Raw genomic sequence first — 27,914 nt, 5'->3', positions numbered from 1 at the left:
CATGAAAAATGCTCAAAATTAGATAAAAAGCAATTTGAACTTGCAAGAATCAATAAGCAATTTGATGGGGTTTTTTAAAACTACTTTAAAGCTTACAAAAACATTTCAAACAAAGCCAAACTAAAGCAAAGATTTAAATAACTATTTTTCAAAGAAAAGTTAATCATAATCACAAATATAAAAAGATATGTTTCTGTGAAATGTCATAAGAAAAGAGGAAATTACTTATTTCCTCCAAATCAACAAAAAAGACATATCTATTTTAAACTCACATCTTCTAATTCAGTCGCAGCAATTGATGTCACGTAGCCAGCAAATCTACTGTCATTACCACCATAAATTTCTTGGTCATAATAACCTGTAGAATCAAGGCCAACTCCTTGAGCTTCATCAAGAGCTGCCTTCTTCCCTTGGATTTCTCGAATCTGTGCTTCAATATCTGTAAAGAAATACGTATTTAAGTATCCAATTATATTCATTCATTCAATTAACATTTATTGATGGATGGGAACAGAACTGATTAAGAACATTGCCTTCTAAGCGGTTACAATTTATTTTATTTTTTTTAATAGCTTTTTATTTACAAGATATATGCATGGGTAATTTTTCAGCATTGGCAGTTGCAAAACCTTTTGTTTCAACTTTTCCCCTCTTTCCTCCCATCCCTTCCCCTAGATGAGAGGTGACCAATACATGTTAAATATGTTAAAGTATAAGTTAAACATAATTTTTGTATACATGTCCATACAATTATTTTGCTGTACAAAAAGAATCGGACTTTGAAATGGTGTACAATAAAATACCAAGAGAGCAGATTAGTCACAATGTATAACAATTTCTATGTTTCCAATTCCAACTCAGAATACCATGTTGAGATGATATGGCCTGGCTGTGTGAAAAAAGGAGTTTTCATAATATTCAAGATAATCAATATAGTACTTTAGGGAGAATTTCATGAGAAAATGCTATATTTTTAATTTTTAGAAATTATTATTACTACTACCATTTAGTTTCCAGCCTTCATATCTGCCACATACTCTTCCATTTTTTAAAGTTACAGTATCTTAATTTTCAAAGCACTTTCACATATATTTCAATTAGAAATTAGAGTTCATGATATTATAAATGTAGATTACTGGGTTCTTTGAGGTGGAAAAGGAACCTTTAATAAATAACTAATCTCTTCATCCCATTTCCATTGTTACATAGAAATAAAGACAAACTTTGGAGACAGTCTTGATTACTGTATCTTAAACAAAAAAGTCCACTTCAAAAGTCCCATTAATTCCATCAAGCCCCTCCCTAACACCTCCCAAACTCCTTTCCAATCCTTCCCCTTATTCGGTAAATCTTTCTCCCATCAGACTTTAAGGTCAGCTTAACTCAGAATACATTGCTTAATCATATATGATTCTGCTTTGCTTAGTCAGAGCTCATGAGCTATTTCATGTAATAAATGACAAACCTTTGTCCTGTGATAAGTGTCTCTCCTGATTGTTTCATGTCTCTTGAAATTATAATTCTAAATAAAATTTAATTCTAAAATTACTACCTTCATTTTCATTTTTCAGATAAGCAAAGTGAGGATTGGTTATGATATAATGACATAACACAAAGAAGATTGTTAAGGTCACAGACTATTAAATGCCAGGGTCGATCTTAAAAACTAGATATTAAATTTCTGGTTCTATATGCTTTTTATACTACTGCACTGTTAACTATCTTGCCAATGATTCCCAAATTGCTCAACTACCCTACAGCAAGGTGAAACATCAATAAACTGAGCTTGGGGATAAGCATGGGTAGTTATTCCCAAGAAAAGTCTGTCTACATAAGCAAAAGAAAGGTAAAAAACACCAATTAGCAGCCAGGGGAAGAGCAGCTAAAGGAGTTCTTTGTAATAGTTGGTTAAAACAAAATTTTCAGAAAATATATTCCAATTCTATACACACCACATCCAAAGATAAAGAGTTTTCTAGCACTTTTCAAAATATGTAGAATCACTATAAAACTCAATACCAGCGAGCTGGGCACAAATCAAATTAAAACAAAGATAATACATAATGCAAAAATGCAAAAAACTGAATTAGAAATCAGAGGATCTAGATTCAAACCCCAGCTTTATTACTAGCTTTGTGAGACTTTGGACAAGTCACTGTAAGGTCTCAGTAGCCTCAGTTGTTAAATAAGTAAAAAAATCATAACTCTAAATTCTAGAAGTACAAAAAGGAAAAGAAATCAGAAAGCATCATGGAGCAAATGAGCTAGCATTTGTTATTTTGTTGAAATTTATGTGTTTTTCCCAAAAAATTATAAATAGCTACTTAATAAATTCTATTATTTAACTTAAAATTTTAGTCCTTATTTGGTATATTCAATCTTTTTTTGTCAAGATTGTTAAATGAATAACAAATTACTTCAAGAATTTGCAACTTTATATGGGTAGATCCTCAGATTAAAAATCTTCTACAACATTACCACTGGTTTTTAAAGCATTTCAACACCTTACAGTCAAACTGATATATGAAATTGTTAGGCTGGTACTCAGACATCTGTCTTCATCTGTCTGTAAAAATAATTAAAAATTATAATAATGCATACTAGGAGGCAATTAGGTGACAGCAAATCAGAGTACTGAACCTGGAGTCAGGAAAAAAAATAGAGTTTGAATCCAGCTTTAGACACTTTTTGTGTGACACTGAGCAAGTTACTGAAATATCCCCTGCCTCAGATTCCTCAACTATCAAATGAGTATAAAATTATAACACACATCTCCCAGGATTACTCAGAGGATCAAAATGAGATAATATTTGTAAAGCATTTATCACTGTGCCTGGCAAATAAAAGGCATTATATAAATATTGGTTCCCTTTTCCCCCTCCTAAATTCAGGTCAATCTTGAAAGCCTAAACTTAATGTCATAGTTAACAATTAAATTGAAAGTTTAATATAGGGGCAGCTAGGTGGCGCAGTGGATAGAGCACCAGCCTTGAATTCAGGAGGACCAGGGTTCAAATCTGGTCTCAGACACTTGACACTTAACACTTCCTAGCTGTGTGACCCTGGGCAAGTCACTTAACCCCAGCCTCAGAAAAGAAAAAAAAAGAAAGTTTAATATGGGGAAAAAAGTCAAGAATAAGATCATTTAAGTCTAAAATCCATTAGAGGCCAAATAGTTCAACCCTCTGATATTACAGTTGAGGAGTCAAAAGGTTCAGACAGGTTAAATGAAACTTCCCCAGGATTACACAGTCAAGCACTAGATGTAGAATCTGATCCTAGGTATTCTGGACTTATAATTGCTGAAATATTTAAATGACTGTCTTATCAAAGTATAATTAGCCTTATTTTGAAAAATAGAATGGGACCAATGATTGACTATAGGCTGAAAGGTGACAGATAGCATAGCAACATAAAGAACAACTCCTAGTAATCAGGCAGTGACTAAAAATAGCTCCCTTGGAAGAAAGTTCATTCTTGCTTTATGAAGACAATCTATATATAATGTCCTTTCTAAATATAAAATCCCCTTTCTATATTGTTTTAACTGAGAAGGGAATATAAAAAAAATTGAAAATATTAATAAACCAATAAGAAAAGAGTAAACAAAATCTTTGGTTCTAGATTTCAAGCATAATTCTACAAAGCCAACTTAAAATTTCAATTTATATGACATTTAAAAATATAAATTAAAATAGTTCAACAAAAAATTACATCCAAGATCACTAAAAAGGGAAGGGGAAAAGAAAAAAGAAAAATGGAGAAGGGAGGAAGGGAACATAAGATCTCATCAATCAGTCTTATTTTGCACAAAAGAAACACTGGAGATAAGAACTTGTGAGGAAACTATATTTTTGTTAAATATTTACCCACTTCTTCCTATTTAGCCTGAAGAAAATCCTACTTAATATTCTTTTGAATGTTTCACTCAACCAACAAATTAGTTCTTGAAAATATGTGCAAGCAGGGCAGCTAAGTGTAGTGGATAGAGCACCAGCCCTGAAGTCAGGAGGACCTGAGTTCAAATTCAGCCTCAGACACTTAATACTTTCTAGCTGTGTGACCCTGGGCAAGTCACTTAATCCCAATTGCCTCAGCCAAAAAAGAAAAGAAAATATGTGCAGGTACTGTTACAAAGAAAATATTTAAAATTATGTTCATAAATCACTCAGCCACTGCTTTCAACTGTTCCTCAATTTCCCAAATATGTTCTTATTGCATTTATTCTCAACTTAAACATGTAGTATATTATATCATCATAAAGATAGTTGCTGTACTTTGAGGACAAAAAACCCAACACAATTCTGAACAATATTGCATTTGTTTCTGGAGACACGTGGAGACATTTTCATAACAAAAAAGTACATTCAGAACCTTATTTGCATATACTTTCTGACTTCTAGTAAGAAGTGAGAATTCAAGGGACTTATGGACTAGGCAGTGAAATTTATTTATCCCTACAAACATTTAAGAAAAATGACTTTGGGACAGCTATATGGTGTAGTGGATAAAAGTGCAGGCCCTGAAGTCAGGAGGACCTGAGTTCAAACTCGGCCTCAGACACTTAATATTTACTAGCTGTGTGATCCTGGGGCAAATCACTTAGCCCCAATTAGCAAAAATTAAAATTAAAATTAATGATTTTACAAGTCCACTTGTTCAAAAAAGTAAAATTATCACTGTGAGGAGGCTTATATTTTATTAGAATCCAGAAGCACAAAAATCCTTTCCAACTACCTTCTAGGTTTAGTCTTCTCCCATTAGAATGTAAATCCCTGAAGGGATGAACTGTCTCTTTCTGCTTGTATTTAGAACTCCCAAGGCTAGAACATGTAATACTTTATGACTAGTTAATGGAATAAATGGACTTCCCTATAAAACTAAAAATAACAATTTGTATTTTAAACTCCTAAGCAGTAGACCTTCCTATTTAAAATAAGCATTTTCACCTTTCTCCCTTCTCTTTTCTCCCAGGGAAGGGCTCAGTTTTTTCAGAAAAGAGTCCTTCATCACTGCTCTCCCAAAACAAAACAAAACAAAATAAAGCCAGTAATCAAGAAAGGTACATTTTATGCGATACTAATCCTGCAATCCTTATCCTCTTGAATTTTTCCTTCAGTGGACTGTAGAGTCATCCAAGACAAAATTTCAAATTCAATGGAAGAGATGCATCAAATTAGAGATAAGAAAATTTCAGTCCAGAAATACTCTTCAAACTATGGGCAGTCACTGATCTTCACTTATAATATTGGCAAAATTCTAGAACGTATTATAGTCATGGATTATGAGAATAAGAAAGACAGCACTAAAAATCTACATGGGCTAATCAAGAACAAGTCAAAAAATAAATTATTTCCCTTTTTTTGGCAGGTTGGCTAACCTAGTAGGTGATAAATCAGGGAAATACCATAGATACTCTTTATCTAGGCTTTGCCCAAGCATTTTGACTACATTTTGCCATACCCTTAATAAAGGGGATTACTAACACATATTTATGAGTCTTTCAAGTTAATACAGTAATTATGATGACCAATTAAATAATCCAATTAGATTTGAAGCTTCAAATTGTTTTTTCTCCTCCCTCCTCAAGAGGGCAAATCTGATATAGGTTAAACATATACATCATAAACATATACATCATATTAAACGTTTCCACATTAGTCATTTTGTGAATGAAGAATCAGAACAAAAGGGAAAAACCGTGACCAAAAAAAAAAAAAAAAAGTTAAAATAGTATGTTTCGATCTCCACTCAGACTCCATAGTTATTTCTTTGCATGTGGAAAACATAAGTCTTAGATCAATGTACTACTAAGAGCTATGTCTATCAAATTTGATTATCCCACAATGTTGTTGTTGGCATGTGCAATGTTCTCCTGTTTCTGCTCATTTCCCTCGGCATCAGTTCATGTAAGTCCAGGTTTTTCTGAAATCTGCATGCTCATCATTTTTTATAGCACAACAGCATTCCATTACATTCATATGCCACAATTTGTTCAGCTATTCTTCAATTGATGAGCATTCCCTCAACTTCCAAATCTTTTGCCACCACAAAAACAGATGCTATGACCATTTTTGTACATGTAGGTTCCTTTTCCCTTTTTTAGGATCTGTGATACAGACCTAAGAGTGGTATTGCTTGATCAAAATGCAGTTTTATAGCCTTTTGGACATAGTTCCAAATTGCTCTCCAGAATGGTTGAATCAGTTTATAACTTCATCAACAGTGTGTACTGATGTTCCATTTTCCCCACATCTTCTCCAACATTTATTATCATTTTCTTTTTCTATCAAATGAACCAAATCTGATGGGTGTGAGGTGGTACTTCAGAGTTATTTTAATTTTCATTCCTCTAATCAATAGTAATTTAAAATATTTTTTCATATGACTACACTGAGTTTGATTCCTTTATCTGAACACTGCATGTTCATATCCTTTGACCATTTATCAATTAGCAAATGAATTGCATTCTTATAAATTTGATTCAGTTCTTTATATATTAGAGAAATGAGACTTTTATCAGAAACACTGGCTGTAAAAATGTTTCTCAGCTTTGTTTCCTTTTTAATCTTTTTCATTAGTTTTGTGCAAAACCTTTTTAATTTAATGTAATTAAAATTATCCATTTTGCATTTCATATTATTTATCTCGTTAAAACAAATTCTTTCCTTCTTCATAGATCTGACAGGTAAACTACTCCTTACTCTGCTAATTTGCTTATGGTATCTAATACTCTATGTACCCATTTTGACTATCTTGGTATAGGGTATGAAATGTTGATTAATGCTTCGTTTCTGCCATATTGTTTTTCAGTTTTCCCAGTGATTTTTGTCAAATAATAGGTTCTTATCTCAGATGCTAGAGCTTTGGGTTTACCATGCATTAGATTACAGTCATTGATTGCTCTGTCTTGTATATCTAATCTATTCCAACAATCCACTGACCATTTTCTTAGTACCAAACAATGCTGATGATTGCTGCTTAAAAATATAGTTTTAGATCTGGATCTGATATGGCTAGGCCACCTTCTTTTGCCTTTTTTTTTTTTTTTTTTTTAACTTCCCTTGATATTCTTGATCTTTTCTTCTTCTAGACTGAATTATATTTTCTAGCTCAGAGTAATTTTTGGTAGTTTTATTGGTAGGATTGGTTGGTATTTTTATTAGATGTCAAATTCTTATCTTCCTGACTCTAAGTCTAGTTGGTATTTACTATATCAAAATATCTCTCCTTAAGAGAAATGTGGGAAATATCAGTTATGCATATTACAAAATAATTAAAATGGACAGACCCAAAAAGTTATTTCAGAACAGCTCCATATAAAGCTAGAGAAAGACCTTTTATTGGAGTGTGCCAGGGATCTGTCCTTGGTTCTGTTTTCTTGAACATTTTTATAAATGATTTCACTGGCTCACAGACTAGAACCTAAAGTGAGCTTTGAGATCATCTAGTTCACCCTTCCACCCCTAATCTCATTTCATAGATATAAAATTTAAGGTCTAGAGAGTGTTTAAATCACTTTCACATGAAGATCATACAGGTACTAAACAGCAAAAAGGGATTGGAATCCAGGTCCTCTAATTCCAAATCCAAAAATTTGGACTGAATTCCAAATCCATATCAAATTATCAAAATAAAATATGAATAAGCACTCACAAGTGAAGAGGAAAAAAAAGGAACAAACTATTATACAGAATTATATAGTCACAAAATTAGACAAACAAAATGGCTGAATTTTTTTAAATTTTATTTTAGAATAGCTTTTTATTTTTCAAAATATATGCAAAGATAGTTTTCAACATTCACCCTGCAAAAACCTTGGGTTCTAAATTTTTTCCCCTCTCTCCTCTTGTTACCCCCTCCCTTAAGACAGCAATCCAATGTAAATTAAACATGTGCAATTCTTCTAAACCTAATGCCACATTTATCATTGCTGTAGAAGAAAAAGGAAAAAACAATCCAAGCAAACCACAAGGTAAAAATACCATGTTGTGATTCACATTCAGTCCCCATAGTCATTTCTCTGGATGCAGATGGCTCTCTCCATCACAAGTGCATTGGAATTGGCCTAAACACCTCATTGTTGAAAAGTACCAAGTCCATCACAGTTAAATCATCACATAAACTTGTTGCTGTGTACAATGTTCTCTTGGTTCTCCTCACTTCAGTTAGCATGTTCATGTAAGTCTCTCCAGGCTTTTCTGAAATCATCCTGCTGATCTTTTCTTAAAGAACAATAATATTCCATTAAATTCATATACAATAACTTATTTAGCCATTTCCCAATTGGTGGGGTTTTCAATTTCTCACCACTACAAAAAAAGACTGCTACAAACATTTTTGCACATATGGATCTTTTTCAAAATGAGTGACTTTCTACATAAATATCAGGTTCAAAATATAACTGGAAATTGATAACCTAAACTTCTGATTTCAACAAAAGAATTATCCTATTTCCCCTTAAAAAAAAAAAATCAAAACCTCTCTGGAACCTATCTGGTAATTTTCTAAAATAAGCATATCCTTTCATAATGACCATTGTCCTGGCTACCAAAAAAAAAAAAAAAAAAAAAGAAAGAAAGAAAAGCAAAATACAGTTCCCACTTTCAAAAAGTTCACATTCTTAAAAGGGAACAACATGAAAATTACTACATATAAGATATATATATACACATATATTAGAGCCAATCTCACAATGAAATCTTCTTACAGAAAATGGGATTTTGTTTTTAGCATCCCTCTTTGTAGTGGCAAAAAACTGGAAACTGAATGGATGGCCATCAATTGGAGAATAGCTGAATAAGTTATGATATATAAATGTTATGGAATATTATCGCTCTATGAGAAATGATAAGCAGGATAATTTCAAAGAGGCCTGGAGAGACTTACATGAATTGATGCTAAGTGAAATGAGTAGAACCAGGAGAACATTAGACATGGCAACAAGATTATATGATAATCAATTCTGATAAATGTGGCTCTTTTTAACAATGGAGTTATTCAGGTCAATTCCAATGATCTTGTGATGAAGAGTCATCTGCACCCAAAGAGAGAACTGTGGGAACTAAATGTGGATCCCAACATACTATTGTTAATTTTTTTGTTGTTCTTTGCTTCCTTTTTGTTTTTTCTCATTTTTTCTTTTTTGATCTGATTTTTCTTTTGCAGCATGATAATGGTGTATAGAAGAAATGCACATATTTAATATATTGGATTACTTGCCAACTAGGGGAGGGGATGAGGGGAATGGAGGGGAAAAATTTGGATCACAAGATTTTGCAAGGGTGAATGATGAAAATTATCCACGCATATGTTTTGAAAATAAAAAGCTTTAATTAAAAAAAAAAAAGAAAAAGAAAGAAAAGAAAAATGGGATTTTAGCTGAAACTCGAAAGAAAATTCAGAAATGAGGAAGCAGAGCATTCCAAACATGAAGATACAAAGTAGTAGAAGACATTCTCTTGACAAGAAACTTGGTGTCACTGGAAATTAAGTTCGTGGAAGGGAATATTCAGTAGAACAGTTTCAGTTTATAAAAAAGCTTTAGAACCAAATACAGACAGTTCTTGTTTTGTGTATATCATTAAGCATATCTAACCTTTCTTTAAAGAATCCTGAAATACATTAGCATTCCAAAAAACTAATTTAATTTTATATATAATTTTATAGCATTGTGTCCTCCCTCTCTCTGCACTCTAGTCCTTTGGTTCAGGTACTACAGCCTCTCACCCCTGCCCCTATGCTCCACCAAAAACCACCCTATAAAAACCTCCCAAATAAAAAATTCCTTCCAAATCAAAGCAGCACAGATTCACTGAGCAGCCACCTCTACCAAACCTCCAACACTGTGACCCCCTTCCCTACATCCTTCTACAAAAGAACATTTTAATCATTAGGTCTTAAAGTTTGTGAAACAGACCTTCCAAAAGAATATTGCCTTTCCTCTTTAAATTGTAAACTCTTGTGGAGAGGTGTAAAGGGCTAGAACTGAGCAGATACACTTAACCAAGATAACCTAGCACTTAAGGCTAATTACCAGTTGGACAATTCTCTATTAACATATGCTTGGAGAATGACCCTCCCCAACTATTCTGTGCTGGCTGTTTCGGTGGGTGTGGAAACAAGGAAAATAGAGAGATGAGAGGGTGGAATAGGACAGGCAGGATCATTCTTTGGCGGTGGAGAGAAAGGAGGTGTGGAGATTCCTATATCTAATCCCCTGACCGCTACCCCAAAAGACCAAAAATAAAGACTTTTGTTTATCCTGACTTCTGCTGATTCTAAGATATCCAGGGTACTAACATGGGCACAACAGAGCGGGAATGACATATAGTAAGCATTTAATAAATGTTTCCTAAATTGAACTGAATTACTGCAATAACCTAATGTAATTAGGACAGGCACCACTGTGGTGAATTCATCAAAGAGAAGCCAACTTATGATAGTTTTTGAGAAAGTAAAATCAACAAGATTTGGCAAAAGATTGGACATGAGGAGAGGGGAATATGTAAGAGAGAAGAGTTATGGACGGCACCTTGGAGGAATGGGTAATGGTGGCAATCTCAATAATAAACAGCAAAGGAAGGAAGAGAGGAAGACTTTAAAATTAGCTCTGTTCAGACAAGTTGACCTTGAGCTATCTACAGGACATCCTGTTCTAGGTATCTTAATAGGCAGCTGCAAATAGGTGATTGTAGGTCAGTGTAGGTTGTTATTGCCTAACTGTTTCAGTTGTGTCTAACTCTCTTCATGGCCTCATTTGGGATGTTCTTAGCAAAGACACTGGAGTGGTTTGCCATTTCCTTCTCTAGCTCATATGACAGATGAAAAAACTGAAACAAAAAGGGTTAACTGAATTGCACAAAATTCACAGCTAGTGTCTGAGACATGATTTGAACTCATGAAGCTAAGAATAAGCCCAATGCTACATGCACCTACCTACCCTAGTAGAGGATGTAGAGTTGGATAACTAGATCTGAGAGTGATTAGACAGAGACAAATCAAGCCCCAGGAGGAAATCACAAAGTGAGAATAGAAGGAGAAGAGGGCCCAAAAAGAGCAGGGGTAGAGACACCTACAATGCACATTCCCATTTCTACTTTCTTGAGACAATGAATTAACAAAACTGAGGAAAGCAGGCAGACTGTAAGAGAACCAGAGAAGAGCAGTGTAATGAAAAAGAATCCAGAAAAGGATGATCCACTATGTTGAAGGTTACAGAAGGATGAAGATTGGTCATTTTGCAGAGAGCAGTTTGGTTGTTTGAAACTGGAAGGAAGCCAGACTGCAGAAGATTTACAAGAAAGAAGGAATAGATGAACTAAGCATAGAATTTTTTAAAGGAATTTAGTCAGTTTCAGTAAAGCAGGGTAGTAGGCGAGAGTTCAGGTCAAATGCTGGGGTTGGAGTCAGGAAAATCTGAATTCAAACAGTAGCTGTGTGACCCTTAGCAAGTCATTTAACCTGTGCCTCAGTTTTCTCATCTGTGAAACAAAGAAAATAATACCTATCTCTCAGGGTTGTTATGAAGATCAAATGAGAAAACTATAAAACCTTTAGCATAATATCTAAAAACGCTGTTGTTGTTCAGTTTTTAATTCATGTCTAACTAAGGGATTTTCTTGGCAAAGACATGGGAGTGATTTGTCATTTTCTTTTCCAGTGGTCCTCAAACTTTTTAAATAGGGGGCCAGTTTACTGTCTCTCAGACTGTGGGAGGGCCGGACTATAGTAAAAACAAAAAGAAACACTCTCTCTTCCCCTCAGCCCATTTGCCATAACCCGGTGGGCCATATCTCATCTGGCCCATGGGCTGTAGTTTGAGAACCCCTGTAATCTTTTCCAATGGATCAAGGCAAACAGAGGCTTAGTGATTGTCCAGGTCACACAAATAGGGAAGTACCTGATGCTGGATTTGAACTCAGGTATTCCTGACTCTAGATCAAGCACTCTATCCACCAAACCCAACTGGGACAAAAGTAAATGCTATAATTTGGAACTATGATGAAAAAGTTATCCAACTGTGCAACTTTGACCCAGCAGTGTTACTACTGGGCTTATATCCCAAAGAGATCTTAAAGAAGGGAAAGGGACCTGTACGTGCAAGAATGTTTATGGCAGCCCTCTTTGTAGTGGCCAGAAACTGGAAACTACGTAAATGCCCATCAATTGAAGGATGGCTGAATAAATTGTGGTATATGAATATTATGGAATATCATTGTTCTGTAAGAAATGACCAACAGGATGATTTCAGAAAGGCCTGGAGAGACTTATATGATCTGATGCTGAGTGAAATGAGCAGGACCAGAAGATCACTGTATACTTCAACAACAATATTATATGATGATCAATTCTGATGGATGTGGCCATCTCCAACAATGAGATGAACCAAATCAGTTCCAATAGAGCAGTAATGAACTGAACCAGCTACACCCAGCAAAAGAACTCTGGGAGATGACTATGAACCACTACATGGAATTCCCAGTGCCTCTGTTTTTGTCTGCCTGCATTTTTTATTTACTTCACAGGCTAATTGTACACTATTTCAAAGTCCGATTCTTTTTGTACAGCAAAAACAACTGTTGGACATGTATATATAGATTGTATTTAATTTATATTTTAACATATTTAACATGTATTGGTCAACCTGCCATCTGGGGGGGAAAGAGGGGAAAAATTAGAACAAAAGGTTTGGCAATTGTCAATGTTGTAAAATTACCCATGCATATATTTGGTAAATAAAAACTATTATAAAAAATAAATAAATAAAATTTTGAGAAGTGAATGCTATTTAAATTTTAGCTACTGAGATAGATAAGATGGAGGACAGATTGGATTGTGAGGGGTTTTTAAGTATAGGGAAACATGGTTCCTATTTGTAAGATTCACAGAAGCAGCCAGTAAACAGGGAGAGATTGAAGATTAGTGACAGTGAGGTGAATAGAGATATTAGTAAACCTTTATAAACAGAGGGTTCAGGTAAAGTGGTTTGCTTTGACAAAAAGGGTGAAGAAGAGAGAGAGAAGGCACCTGAGTGATGAGATAGAGAAAAGAGGGAGTTCTTGTAAAAGGCTTCCATTTTTTCACTGAAGCTTTTAGGCAAACTGACAAAGTGGTCCAGAGAGAAAACTATGGGAGGCTTTAGGAAGAATAAAAAAATGAATAGATTAAGGCAATGTAAAAGGGTTGCCTTGCTGTGGTAAAAACTCAATTGAGATTGATTATTCTGCCATTCTTCCTTCTAAAAGAGAACTAATGGTATCACAAGCCTGATGACTTGTTAGTGAACTAAATGAGTGAGAAAGAGCTTCACAGTTAGGGTTAGTGGATCCAATCAACATAGTTTCAAAATTTTCCCTAGCTCCATGCAGTAGCACGTGCATAGGAACACATGCTTCACATGGTGGGAATAATTCAAGGCTAAAGGTTGGTAAGGCAGAAGCAGTGATAGGATAAGGAGGAAAGGGAAGAGAGAGAAGATAATATAGAGCTGAATTGGTTAACTAAGGGATGAGATAAGGAGGTAGGGAGGAGAGTATAGCCAGTGCCAGACTGATGGCCTGGAAAAAATTTGAGGAGTAAAAACATTTAAAGAAGATAAAAAATGAGTTAGGGGTCATAAGCCAAAGGAAAAGATATGTCACTTACCTTCTCAGTGGCTCTGACTACTTATTGACTAAAATGAACAGTGCTTTAAGGTTTTGCAAAGTATTAACATATTTGATTTTGAACATCTTATAAGAAAAGTGTTATTATCCCAATTATATATATTAGGAAACTGAGACACAAAGGAAATCTCATAACTAGAATGTTCTCAGACTCATAAAATAACTGGCTCCATTTTTTTTCCTTTTTTTTTTCCCCTGAGGCTGGGGTTAAGTGACTTGCCCAGGGTCACACAGCCAGGAAGTGTTAAGTGACTGAGACCAGATTTGAACTCTGGTCCTCCTGAATTCAGGGCTGGTGCCCTATCCACTGTGCCACCTAGTGCCCCCGGCTCCATTTTTAAAAATGCACAATACTAAATATTAGAATACTAAAGAGAAGACTTTTGATGGAAAGACCATTTGTATCCAGAAAGAGGACTGTGGGGACTGAATATGGATCACAACATAGTAATCATCATTTTTTTGTTTTGTTTTGTTTGTTTGCTTGTTTTTTTTCTTTCTCATTTTCCCCCTTTTGATCTGATTTTTCTTGTGCGGCATGATAATTATAGAAATATGTTTAGAAGAATCATACCTGTTTAACCTATATTGCTGTGTAGGGGAAGAGAGAAAGAAAAATTTGGAACACAAGATTTTGCAAGGGAGAATATTAACTTTCTTTGCATGTATTTTGAAAAATAAAAAGCTAAAAAACTGGAAAATGAATGGATGTCCATCAATTGGAGAATGGTTGGGTAAATTATGGTATATGAAGGTTATGGGAATATAATTGCTCTGTAAGAAATGACCAGCAGGAGGAATACAGAGAGATTTGGAGAGACTTACATCAACTGATGCTGAGTGAAATGAGCAGAACCAGAAGATCACTATACACTTCCACAACAATACTGTATGAAGATGTATTCTGATGGAAGTGGATATCTTCAACATAAAGAAGATCCAACTCACTTCCAGTTGATCAATGATGGACAGAAACAACTACACCCAGAGAAGGAACACTGGGAATTGAATGTAAACTGTTAGCACTACTGTCTATCTACCCAGGTTACTTATACCTTGGGAATCCAGTTCTTAACGTGCAACAAGAAAATTGGATTTACACACATATATTGTATCTAGGTTATACTGTAACACATGTATAAAATGTATGGGATTGCCTGTCATCTAGGGGAGGTAGTAGAGGGGGAGAGGGGAAAATTTGGAAAAATTAAAACAAGGGATAATGTTATAAAAAAAAAATTACTCATGCATATGTACTGTCAAAAAAATTTTATAATTATAAAATTAATAAAAAATAATTTTTAAAAAGCTATTTTTAAAAAATTTAATGTAAAATAAAATGATATCAAAAAAAAGAAAAAGCCAAAGAAGTCAACTTCTAAGTAGCCTGTTTCCTAAAATAATCCAATAAGCATTTAAGTGCTTGCTATGTGCAAGGTAAAGTGTGAGAATCCAAAGATAAACCTAAAATATAGGGCTAAAAAAAAAAAAAAAGAAAAACTCTCTAAGAGATTACCTTATGCTGGACCTGACTGGAGATAGACCAAATGTTTCATAATTCAACAACAAAACTAAAATGCCTTCCTACACATTAAAAAAAAATTTCCAATAAACTATAGAGTTGAGCCTGATTCAGCTGAAATACCCTATAATCACCTTCTACCCTACTCTTAGTTTAGAAACAGCATAAAGTTTTCTGTAACATAGTTCAATCATTAAAAACTGAACATTTTTTCCTAGTTTTGTCCCCAAGCTGCAAGAATGTTGTGTATGTTGTCAGTGATTTTCCTTCTTCTTTCCCTCCCCACTTCTTTTTTTCCCTCCTTACTTAAAAGCTGAAAAAGCAATCTGTCTTTAGGAAATAAATTGACCCTGATGCTCACTTCCATCTCAGTCTTTGAGTTTATGACTCCCTAAGCCATAGGTTCACAAGGTACACCTACCTATTCATTTTCCACCTAACACACCTGTTTCTCAAATATTATTTATTTTCCAAATTAAGCACCTTCTTTCTGTGTTTTAGCCCAGCCAATGAAACATAGATACTAATGAATCCCACTGACAATTCTTCCTCCTTGTTTTATCACAAAGATTACAACTATTTTTGTCATGGACCTCATCAGCAGGATGGTGAAGCTGTTATCTTTTAAAAATCACAAAATAAAATATGTGCATCTGCATTAAAAAAAAATCAGTTATATTCAAATACTTATCAAAATATTTTTAAATAATATAGCCCAGATTAAGGACCCCTATTTTATAAAATCCTCAAAAGAAAAATTTTCACAAATATAAACATTTGATGATGTAGAGAGTTGTAATATGCAGGTGTTAACAGATGCAGTGTACAGGTGCTGTGGTGCTGATCATTAATTTATTTTTACTTAAGAACTACTAACTACTAGACACAAATATGAGTATTTAAATGATTAGAATATCTATTTAATCTCCAGAAAATTTTCCATGTAAAAGGCATGCATTTTCTGCATTTTCCAACTCTTCTCAAAAATAATGCCCTTTCAAATCAATCAAGCAACAAGAATTTATTAAGCACCTATCAATACCAAGCACTGTGTGGCATGTACTAAGCTATATATTCTAGATGAGGAAAGGTTAGATAAATAATATATAACAAGAATGGAAAAGTAGGGTGGAGACAGATTATGAAAGGTCTAAAATGTGAAATAGAGTTTGTTTTTAATCTTAGTGCTAAAAAGCAGCCAGTGGAGCTTATTGAGTTTCACAACAAGATTTCTGCTTTAGAACTATTACTCTGGCAGCTACATGGAAGATAGATTGGGGAGAGAAGAGATTTGAAATAGGACAATGAACCAATTTCAACAGTTCAGGTAAAAGATGATAGCCTTTCTCACTCACCATCCCACTCATGTTTAGTTAACATGCTTTAAGTACCCTCTTAGTACATGACATTGTTAGGAATTGGAATTAAAATGCTGCCCTTACACACAGTCCTAGCCCATGTTAAGTTTATAGTCTAATTCAAGAAATGTGTTTTCATATATACAATGAAAATGCAATAAGGTCCTTTACAAATAAGGTCCAGACAAATGTCCAGACAAAGAGCATAAGAAATTTAAGGGGGGGAAGAGACTGCTTTCAGCTTGATGGAATTATTCATAGAAAATGTGAGAGCTGATCTCACACCTCTCAGATTGGCAGGAAAAGATAATAAATGTTGGAGGGTATGTGGGAAAACTGGGACACTAACACATTGTTGGTGAAGTTGTGAATTGATACAACCATTCTGGTGAGCAATCAAGAACTGTGCCCAAAGAGCTATAAAACTTTGCACACCCTTTGACCCAGCAGTGTCTCTACTGAGTCTGTATCCCAAGAAATCATAAAGGAGGAAAAAGGACCCACACGTGCAAAAATGTTTGTAGCAGCTTTGTTTGTGCTAGTAAAGAATTGGAAAAGGAGTAGATACCCATCAAATGGGGAATGGCTGAACCAGTTGTAATACATTAAGGTAATGGAATATTATTATTCTATGAAAAATGATGAACAAGCTAATTATAGAAAGGCCTGAAAGATTTACATGAATTGATGCTAAGTAAAACAAGTAGAACCAGGAATACATTGTATACAATAAACAGTAAGAAAATGTGGATGATCAACTATGAAAGGCTTGGTTCTTCTAAGAGGTTCAAGTGATCCAAAGCAATCCCAATAGACCTTGGACAAATAATACCATCTGCACCCAGACGTAAATCAACACATGCTATGATCACTTCTGTTTTCTGTGTTATTTCTCCCATGAATTTTTCCTTTTGCTCTGATTTTTCTCTCCCAACATGATTCATAAAACAACATATATTAAAAATAAATAAATTTACTTAAAAAAAGAAAGAAAGAAAGAAAATATGGCAGCTGAATTTGACCAAAAAAAGAAGAATTTCAATAGGCAGAGATGCTAGAGAATACTCGAGTGGCATGGAAGGAATTTTCTTTGGGGGAGGAACTGGACAATACAGGATAACAGCTGACATATATGTAGCCCTTTTAAAATCTGTAAAGCTCTTTATAAACATCATCACAGCTGAGCAACAACCCTGTAGGGTAAATATTACAAGCATTATCACCTCTTATTTTACAAGGGATGATAAAGAGGCTGGGATAGATCAAATTGCTAGGCCATAGCCATATAGCTAGTAAAAGACAAAGGGACAAGATTTCCTGAATAGTCCACCATGCTACCTCATCACAAATGCTAATAATTTTTATAGAACTTTAAGTTTGTAAAAATGTTTTCACATATATTCTTATTTGAGCTTTATAAAACTTTATAAGGCAGAAGTTAGAAAGTCCATTTCAGGGAGAAAAATCCCCACAATGTATGAAAGGGAGGTTTGGGGGAACCTCCCCAGGCTGAGTTTGTATTTTATGTTAAAAATAATTCATAACTACTAAAGGTTTATCAACCTTGTTTATCTGGAAGCTTATTTTGGCAGCAATACTATAAGAGTGGAAAAACTGGGAGAAAGATTAGTTGAGAAGCTACTACAATAGGTCTGATGAGGGTCTGAACTAGGATGATAGGAGAAATGAAAAGAATCAGGAGAATTTTCAAAGAGTGGAAATCACAATTTGACAACTGACTGGGATCAGGGCAACTAGATAGTGAAGTGAATAGAGTGAAGGAGCTGGAACTAGGAAGATCTGGATTCAAATTAGGTCTCAAAATATTTACTTGCCACAAAAACATTCACTAGCTACATGATCCTGAACAAGTCATTTAATCCTGTCACTCTGTTTCCTCACCTGTCAAATGCACTGGAGAAGGAAATGGCAAACCACTTTGGCATCTTTGCCAAGAAACCCCAAAAGATATCCCAATGAGTGGATACAACTAAACAATAACAAAAGATAATTATAAGATAAGTGTGGGAGAATGGTGGCATCATCTAGAGATGTAAGGATACTAGGAAAGCAGGAGTGTTCTAGAAAAAACAGTTGAGTTCAGTTTTGGATAGTTTAAATTTTGAGATACCAGTGGGACACAGATTTCCAGCAAGCAACTAGTTATAGCTAAAGTCCTCTGCAGAGAGGTTAAGTGAAGCCAGGAAAGAGAATGTTGCCAAGTTGGAAAACCCTAGAGAGAAAGAGTCTTGAAGGCAAAGTCTTTTGAGGAAGTTCATGGATAAGGAGCAAGCAAAGGTAGTGGGTATAAATATTTTACTGATAACTTGCTATCAATTTCTTATTTGTGGTTAAATATAGGTTTTTCCTACAGGATTAATATATGAAAAATTGAAACAGCCTCACTAGGTTGTTAATAAAAAATTTTTTAATATACTTTTAAATAGCCTTCAACCTAGGAGAAACCTTTTAAGTTAAAGACATTTTTTATAAGGGAAAAACTAGGAAATCATTTTGCAGTTATTATTCCACTGGAATTGGATGGATTCACATGCAGAGGGCTGAGTTACTGGCTGATATACAACTTGGGTACCCAATAGGACAGAGAAGGATACCTCTTTACATAGGGAAGCAAAAAGGACAAACATCTATATTTTAGCTCTCTCAAATATCCTTCAATAAATCTGACTCCAAATACGTTAATAAATGTTACCCTTTCTGTAAAGGGCTGAAACTCAGAATGGGTGCACTGGAATCAGACAACTGAGCATTTAAGGCTAATTACCTATTGGACAATAACTATAAGCATATGCTTGGAAAAATAGCCCTTCTCACTATTCCTTGCCAGCTCCATCTTCTGGTGTATACAGATAAGATCTTTTGGTGTATACAGATAATCACAGGAAGGATTAGAGGGTGGAGTGAGACAAGCCAGAGTCACTTCAGAGGACAAGGAGAAGGGAGATTGATGGAGAGCTTGTGGCAGTTTTGTCCATCCCCTTCACTTGTCCCCCCCCTAAAGACCAAGGACTTTTGCTTATCCTGACTCTGGATGATTCTGAGGCCTCCAGGGAGCTAACCCAGACTCCATAGCTTTCTAATCCAGGAAAGGTGAAAAATTAAAAAATATAAAGTATTGTTCACAAATTAGTCTATGAAGTGATGTTACCCTCAGTAAAAAGTAGAAAGCAGGTCAAAGAATTTTATATTTAGAATTGGGAGGAACCTTAGAGATCATTTAATCCATCCTACATTTTACAAAGCAGAAAGTCAACCTTTACTCAGAATTTAAATAAATTGCACAAAATCCTACAAAGGTGAAATTTCAATCTCAATTCTATTCATTTTAATTCATCACTTTTTTCCACTTTACTATGCTAGAAGGGGAAAGAATAGTTTAAAAAAAAAAAAGACAAAACAAAACTACAAATTCTCAAATCCTCAGACTAATCTTCATACTTTTATTACGTTGGCTTCACTATGAAAAATTCCTAAAAAATCCAGAACACTAAAATTACAGCACACACATACACAAACCACCCCAAATATAAAAGATTTTTAGATGATCCCTTACAAGTTCTTCTCCAATTTTGCTGACATACTCTAAGCTGACCCATGGTTCAGTTATGAGAATCAAAAGATAGAGGTCATGTACATTAAATCTTTACATACACAAATATCCAATATGAATCTACTCAACTACAGATACCTTTAGGTAAAGACGATGATAAAAGCAGCTTGGTGGGATAGAATATTGGTCCTCACCTCAATCATTAAATATTTATTAGGTGCTTACTATGTATCAGGAATTATATTAAGTCCTGAGAGAGATGGCCAAGTCTTGGCCAGCAAGGTACCCCCATTTAATAGGGAGTATTTAATAATTAGACTCTGTGTGTGTGCACATGTACAGAAGATATGCATATTATCTTCCATAAATGGAAGATAATCCTCAAAATAAGACATTAGCAGTAGGGAAGAAAATGGCAAAAGCCTTTTGCAAAAAGTGGGATTTGAGTTGAGTCTTGGAGGAAGACAGAAGTGAGGATAAGTGAGAAAGAAGGAAAAGCATTCTAGGCATGGGAGAATGCCAGTGAAAAGGCAGAAGATAGAATGCAATATGTGAAGAGTCAAAACATCAGAGTACCTAAAGGTGGAAGAAGCAGGAAATGTTGTGAAGGATTTTAAAACCAGAGAATTTTACATTTGATTTATAAGGAACCACTGGATTTTACTGAGTAGAATGGATATGTATGAGAGAGAAGAGAGAAGGGGAAAGTGAAGCAGGACAAGTTAAAAAAAACTTGTAGCAGGCATGAACAAGATAGTATACTAAGTAGAGGCTATGTGAATGAAAATAAGGAAACAATACATTATGAAAGTAAAATCAACAGGACTTGGCAACAAATTGTTTATGAGAAATGAATTCTAGTAAAGAAATGAAAATGACTTCTAGGTCACTTGAGTTGCTGGTAGGAAAAGTGCTCTTGACAGTAGAGGGGGAGTTTGGGAAGGAAAAGATAAGAGTTCTGTTTTAGAGTTGTTGAGGTCAAAATGACTACAAGGGCACCCAAATCAAAATGCCCTAAAGGTAATTAGAGATATAAGACCGGAACTTGGGAGACAAAGAATAAGACTAAATTTATACATCTGGGAATCACTAGCATGGGGATGATAATTGAACTCAAGAGAGTTGTTATGAACACCACAAAAAGATAATATAGAAGGCTATCTTAACCTGGGCGCTACACACTCATGGACAAATTTCAGAGGATCCATAACTTGGAAAAGAAAAAAAATTATATCTTTATTTCAACAAAATTAATTTCCTATGTAATCTTATTTAAGTTTATACATTTAAAAACAATATTCGGAAATGGGGCCCATAGGTTTCATCAGACTGCTACAGGATTATGTAGCATAACTTCTGGCATGGAAGGAGAAAAGAGGGCTCAGTAAAGAGTTTTGGGGATTACCCATAGTTAATAGGAATCCATCCCAGCAAGGAAGACTGAGGAATCATTCAGAAAGAAAAGGAAAACCAATCCAAAAAAAAAAAAATGCAGAACTGTGTGAAATATTGCAGTTACAGAAGGATGAAGATTAAGAAAAAGTCTTTAGATTTGGAAAGAGCACAATAACCAGTTTCAGCTGAATGATGAGGCTGGAAGACTGCAGAAGGTTTAGAAAGATAAGTGAGAAGAAGAAAATAGGAGCACAAGTATAAATGGTGTTATAGAATTCAGCCATGAAGAGAATGATCGGATAATAGCTAGAAGAGATGGTAAAATCTGGTGAGGATTTTTAAGGATGAGACACAGAGTCCTCTTTCAAAGAATCAGGACAGGAGCAGGGAGGGAGAGATAGAGACAGAGAGAGGAAGAGAGGGAGACAGAGGAAGAGAGGAGAGGAAGAGAGGGAGACAGAGAGAGGAAGAAAGGGAGACAGAGGAAGAGAGGAGAGGAAGAGAGGGAGACAGAGAGAGGAAGAGAGGAGGGAGAGAAATTGAATATTAAGACAGTGGAAATGATAATAAAGGGGCAATCTTCTGGGAAGATCATTCTTGAGCTTTTTTGTGCCAGGTACTCCTTTGGCAGTTTGGAGAAACCTATGGACCCTATATCAGAATTTTTTTTTTTAAATTCATAACTGATCCATCAAGAAAAACCAACAGGCATTTATTTATAAGAGCAATATATGGCCAATAGAGAAAATAAGTAATTTTCACCCCTCTAGTTTGTGAACTCTGAAATGTAGAACTCCTAATGTAGAGCCACTTCTTCATTTGAGACAGCAAAGAGACAGTAGGAGGAAATGTCTGGGTAATATATGGAAGACACGAGGGAACTCTCAGAAAACAGTCTCAACTACTTTGGTGAGGGCGTAAATCAAAGGGAAAGAGAATGGAGATGGGATGCCATGGAGGGCTTGAGAAGGAAAAGATATGGAATGATTATGAAGATATAAAAGGATTTCTCTGTTACCTTGAGAGACCAATTAATATAAATAAACATCCATAAAATTGATACACACAGATGGTGGGAATAACCCAAGGCTGAGTTTGGCAAGGTGTGATCAGTGGTTGGGAAAGAGAAAAAAATTCAAACAGCATAGAGCGAAATTAGTTCCTCCAAGGCGTTTAAGATGGGTAAGGGAGGGAAGTGTAGTCAGAGCTGGAGTATCATGACAGCCTACTAAAAAAACTGAGAGGCAGAGGCATTGCAAGTTACAATAAAGATAAAGCAGGGTTAGGGGTCGTGAGGCATAAAAAATGGAATTAGATATTATGATTAGATAAAAGAATTTCAAAGTTCATGAACATGCTTGTGGACAATGGCAAAAAGCATCTCTGCATGAAACTGAATAAACTGGAGGAATAGATCATGTGAAATGAATAAGAAGATTTAAGAGTTAATATAGTAGTATGATGAAAGATACCCCCAAAACTAATAAAACTAATAATAAATTACCCTCATTGAGAGGAAGGGATGTGGTAAGGAAAACAAAAAAATAAGGTACAAACTGCAGGTAGAGCTAATAACTTTAAGCTGATCTTCAACATGTTAAGTTTTCACACACATGAACTTGGTCAGGAACTTATTAGGAATACATTCTCTGAACCCTAATATTCCAGTGAAGCAAAAGGCCATTTTTGATGACTGATAGTATAGGGACAATCAAGTTGCTCAAGTAGATTATGAAATTCCACTCCATAAGTAATACTTATATAAACTACTTTACATTAATGGCTTCAATATCTAACCAAAGCTTTTAGGATCTGTGAAAACTTAGCAAAACTTAGACCTCTTACTTCAATTTCTCTCTGTATCTATGGCTACCTTATAGTAGACATCTTAAGAAAAAAAACCTTTTTAAAGTACAAAGCATTAAAAAAAAAAAGTGATAAAACCAAACTATTTCATAAAATTAAGACCCGATACTATATCTTTAAGTTTTCTAAAACAGGGTTATTTTGTATCTTACGAATTCTCAGTGAGTTAATTATCCATTCCAGCTTTTGTGTCATCTAGAAATTTAAAGCAAATTTATGTTCTTTTATTCATTCTTCTGACAAGCAATTATAATGAAGTGCCTGAAAAGGCTTCTTAACTCTAGATACTAATATTCAAGAAACAAAGGAGGAAAATTAGTTTTCCCACACAAGAAAAAAAGACACCTAAAATCACCACCACGAACAGGATCGGACTATATAAGATTTTTTTTTAAATGTATACCTACAAGTTTTAATTACTGACCCCCTTCAAATTCTCTTCAGAACATTCTTTGGAAGTCTCTTGTGGCTACTACAACTGGAAAACCAAAAAGGGGGGGGGGGCTCCACGTTCAAGCAAAGTGCTTAATAAGTACCGATAACAAAATGAGTGTTGGATCTACAAAGAAATCCCACTACCCCGATGAGAAAAATGGGAGTAGTTGGTTTAGTAAATTAACTACCAATGTTAATATATAATCCCCTCCACGCTAAAATAACTTAAAATTTAAAACGAACACTTAGGTGTTAATTTAATGAAAAGACCTCCCCCTTCTCCCCTTCCCTCAAGTCAAACAGCCTCGAAGTTAAAGCGAATAGTGGTGGGGGGGAGAGGAAGAGCGGGTTAGGGAGTAACATTTCTGAACAGCCTCACCCAGGCAAATCTAAATACTAAATGGGACTAGTTTTAAAAAGCAGGAGTCAAAAACAGCGAGTGCCCCGCTTGTGGCCACACAGAAGTGAGGGAGCTACGGGCAGAGGAGGCAGCAGCGCGGAGCCAAGAATAAAAACATCTATTAGAGTACCTCCCTGTCTCGTCTGAGGCAAATTAACACTACTCCGGAGGGCAGGGAAGAGCAGCGCGTGTGCCCTTTCCCCGCACCCGATCCCGGAGATTTCACGTTTCATTTCTCCGAGGTTTTATCCACGGGGCCCCGAAGAAGCCCATCGGGCCCACAGGGAAAGCAAATGAGAAGCGACGCCCCGAAGCACAAAACAAAGCGCTGTCGAGGGAGGGGGTGGGCGGGTGGGACGCCATTACATTGTACCGCGGCCTGCGCCGCCGCCCAATCGACCCCGAACCCCGCGGGCGCCGGCTCGGCTCCCCGGCCCAGAGGAGAAAAAACAAAGGGACAAGGAAGAAATGGAACCGCAGGAACCTGAGAGAAGAGGTGATCGAGCGACGACAGGGAAACATTCCTTACCTTCGTGAGTTTTGGCGATCTTCGCCATTTTGTCCACTCGAACACACAGACGGAACTGGTACGTCCAAGAACTTCCGCTCGTGGCCGCCGCCACCGAGAAAAATAGCGGGGGAAGGGAAGCGATGCTTATGCGCAGGCGCCAATAAGGAGTGCGCGCAAAGAAGTGTCACGTGACAGAGGAACCACTAAGAGCTAGCGGCTCGGTGCATTGTGGGCGTGGGAGGAGCTAGGAGTTCTGAGGTCGGCCCCTGAGTTGGCCCCAGAAGTGAATAAAGTCATCTGGAATGTAACGTCCTCGTTGAGAGAAAGGTTTTTCTGAGGAAAAAAAGGCTGGCTTTGTGGCGTTGCATAATCAGAGGCCTGGATGAATCCCTCTGCTCCCTATAATAATAACCAAGCCCTTGTGCAAAATTCTCTCACAATCGGATGGTGTCCGTGCCTTTTGCCCGTTGTTCACGCGTGGACTTCTGCGGGACTTCTCTCGGGTTAGGCCTCAGGGGACGGCACCAAGTTTGGTGTTAGGGCGATTGGGTGTCAATCATGCCTTCGACAGGCCGGCTGGGACCCTAGGGGAATCATGAACCTCTTTTAAGACTCAAGTTTCTTTTTTGTCAATCATCCATCCCCGTTCTAAATTGATTAAAACAATATAACCCTTAGTGACCTAAACAACCCATTAGGATTGTTGGGCATTCGGAAGGACCCCAGAACACTGGCATTCTGGGCCAGTAAAAAGAATGGAGGCTCAGAGAATCCCTAAATCAAGAGGCAAAGTTTTGTTATAATTGTAATGCCAGGTAAAGCGGGCTGAAATCCACAGGTGGAAGACCGTAAGGGACAAATAGATACATTTGTAGAGATTGAGGGAGTACAAACTAATAATAAAGCAGGATAAATCAGGACTGGGGCTCACAGGATCGGTGGGAAGTTTTATAAGGGGCACTGACAAGACCTCTTTTCTTCCCATGAAACTAAATGCTTATAGTTTGAGCCGGAGCGCAAGATAACAGCCCTGCCCCTCAGATAACAAGCTAGGAGTCCTTGAAGGATAACTGGAATAACCAACTCCCTTTCTTTCACACAGAGAGTGGGCAGTTTCATTGGCTAGTCAGTAAATGGTGATGATCACGTTAGAGAGGATGTGTTCCAGGAGAATAGTATCGAAGTTCCTGTCCTTAAATATCAGAGAACATTTCCCCAAAAACCTCACTTTCCATCTTCTCAAGAGAGTAAAAATGGGGTTGGAACAGTAGTATTGTAGACAGTAAAAAGGGCGCTTAAGTGGCCAAGGACATTAAGTATTCAATGGATATTAGACATTGGGTGGAAAAGAAGGTTTTCCAAGTGGAAGTGTTCCTTTTGCAGAGAAAATGTTTCCAGGATTTCTACAGTTCCAGGGGAAACTGCAGAGCAGTAGTTTTAAATCTACAGGTTCACAGGAATAGTCAAGAAGGTTGAGAAGAAGAAATAAGTAGCATCGTTTATCCTAGGAACATGAGTCCAGTTGGAAAGGCCTTCTAGTGTAGCAGCAATTGGAGTAGTTAAAATAAGCCAGAATGGCTCCTTCCAGTTTGTACCCAACAGGTCAGGATTGACCCAGGAGTTGAGCCTTTCAAGATTTCAAATATGCCATAAATCTAGATTTACTGGCTCTTCACAGAGTAAGGATGGCCCAGTCTTCTACTCACAAATAGCTCAAACTTTGACAGAGGCACTTAACATCAATACCTATCCTCACTCTGCCTGGCATCCTCAGGTCTCAAGAAAAGTGAAGAAAATGAATCATATTCTCAAACTAGTCTTTATTAAACTATGTTTAGAGATTCCTGAAGACTGGGTGAAAAACCTCCCTGTTGGACTGCTTAGAGCAGTGGTCCTCAAACTTTTTAAATAGGGGGCCAGTTCACTGTCCCTCAGACTGTTGGAGGGCCGGACTATAGGAAAAACAAAAGCTCACACTCTGTCTCCGCCTCTCAGCCCATTTGCCATAACCCTGGGGGCCACATCGGGAATCTGGCTGGAAGGCTGTAGTTTGAGAACCCCTGGCTTAGAGTCTATATTTAACCCATTTGAGTTTCTATATGGAAGACCATTCTTAACCTCTGACATTTTCTACTCAGAATAACCTTTGGTCACTCAGGCTGATAAGGGTGGCCATGCCTAGTGGGGTCCAAGTGAGGTAAAGTGGTGGCAGCAGCATCAAGGGGATGATTATCAGAATCAGGTAGCAGGTGACAAGTTCATGGCTTGGAGTCTGGAAGAAACAAATCTCACAAGTAGACTAAAAATGCTGGGGCCAGAAATGAGCAAAAAAAAGAATAAACAAATGTGGAGTTATTATGGAAATTATTAGGATGAGAGGCAGAGTAGAGATAAAACTTAATCTTAAGAGCCTCAGCCACAGCTTGGGTGGGCCATTGTCACTGTAAAGAACTGGATAGGCCAAAATGAGGTATGATTTCCTTTGGCAAAAACGCTGAGCTTTTTCAGTCTTGCAGTCTTACCCAATTAATAAAAGTATCAACAGAAAAACAAAAGCCATTTGAAGCCCCTGAGAGGGGGCATATGTGTACAATCTATCTCCCCTGATGTGTATCCCTCCTCTAGATGAGCATCAGGAGAGAGGGTAGTTAAGAGCCCTTTCCAGAATTAATTGGGAACAAACTGGGCAGGCATGACAGATCTGTTAATTGTTTCTCCTAGCTTGTGACTAATGAAAATAGGTCCCACAAGGCATTGGAGGGCCTTTCCTCAGTTCTAAAGCTCTGGTGAGGACAATGAGTTTAACCCTCCTAGCAGAGGTCAGTGTTGCTTTCAGGGTATGCAAGCTTGGCCTGAGCAGAGCCTGAAGCAAGGAGAAGTGTGTTAGGGCCTTGAATAGCTACAAAATCTCACCATGCCCAGGAAAGTACATAGTTGTTTCTTTGAGGCAAGTTCAGGGAATGGTAAGATCTAAACCACAATAAAGATGTTTCAGATTTTGTTTCAATAATTAAGAGAGTAACAGGTCCCATAGATAGTGTATTAATTTAGGGGCCTAATTTCACACAAGTATATATCTCATCATTTACCAATTACTTAGGATTTAATGACTACATATTTTCAGTTTGAAAACAGCAAGATCTTACATACTTTCGTTGTGCTCCTGGCTTCTACTTAGCACTTATTCTG

The 27,914-nt window shown here is 36.3% G+C and overlaps 1 protein-coding gene across 2 annotated transcripts in view; it reads right to left on the bottom strand.

The window, feature by feature from the left end:
• SF3B1 (splicing factor 3b subunit 1) overlaps positions 1-25,457 on the bottom strand; it is a 50,723-nt gene extending 25,266 nt beyond the window's left edge. For both annotated transcript variants that reach the window (XR_012488232.1, XM_074302778.1), the window contains exons 1-2: positions 24,744-25,457; positions 273-439 (exon numbers count right to left, since the gene is read on the bottom strand). Coding sequence is in view for 1 of the 2 variants with exons in the window: in XM_074302778.1 (XP_074158879.1) it covers positions 273-439; positions 24,744-24,771 (195 nt within the window). In the remaining variant the exon portion in view is untranslated. The remainder of the gene's footprint in view (positions 1-272; positions 440-24,743) is intronic.
• Positions 25,458-27,914: the final 2,457 nt, after the last annotated feature.

This window comes from Sminthopsis crassicaudata, chromosome 3 (assembly GCF_048593235.1).
Source record: "Sminthopsis crassicaudata isolate SCR6 chromosome 3, ASM4859323v1, whole genome shotgun sequence".
NCBI classification, from domain to species: Eukaryota; Metazoa; Chordata; class Mammalia; order Dasyuromorphia; family Dasyuridae; genus Sminthopsis; species Sminthopsis crassicaudata.
This window is presented reverse-complemented; position numbering and strand designations above follow the sequence as displayed.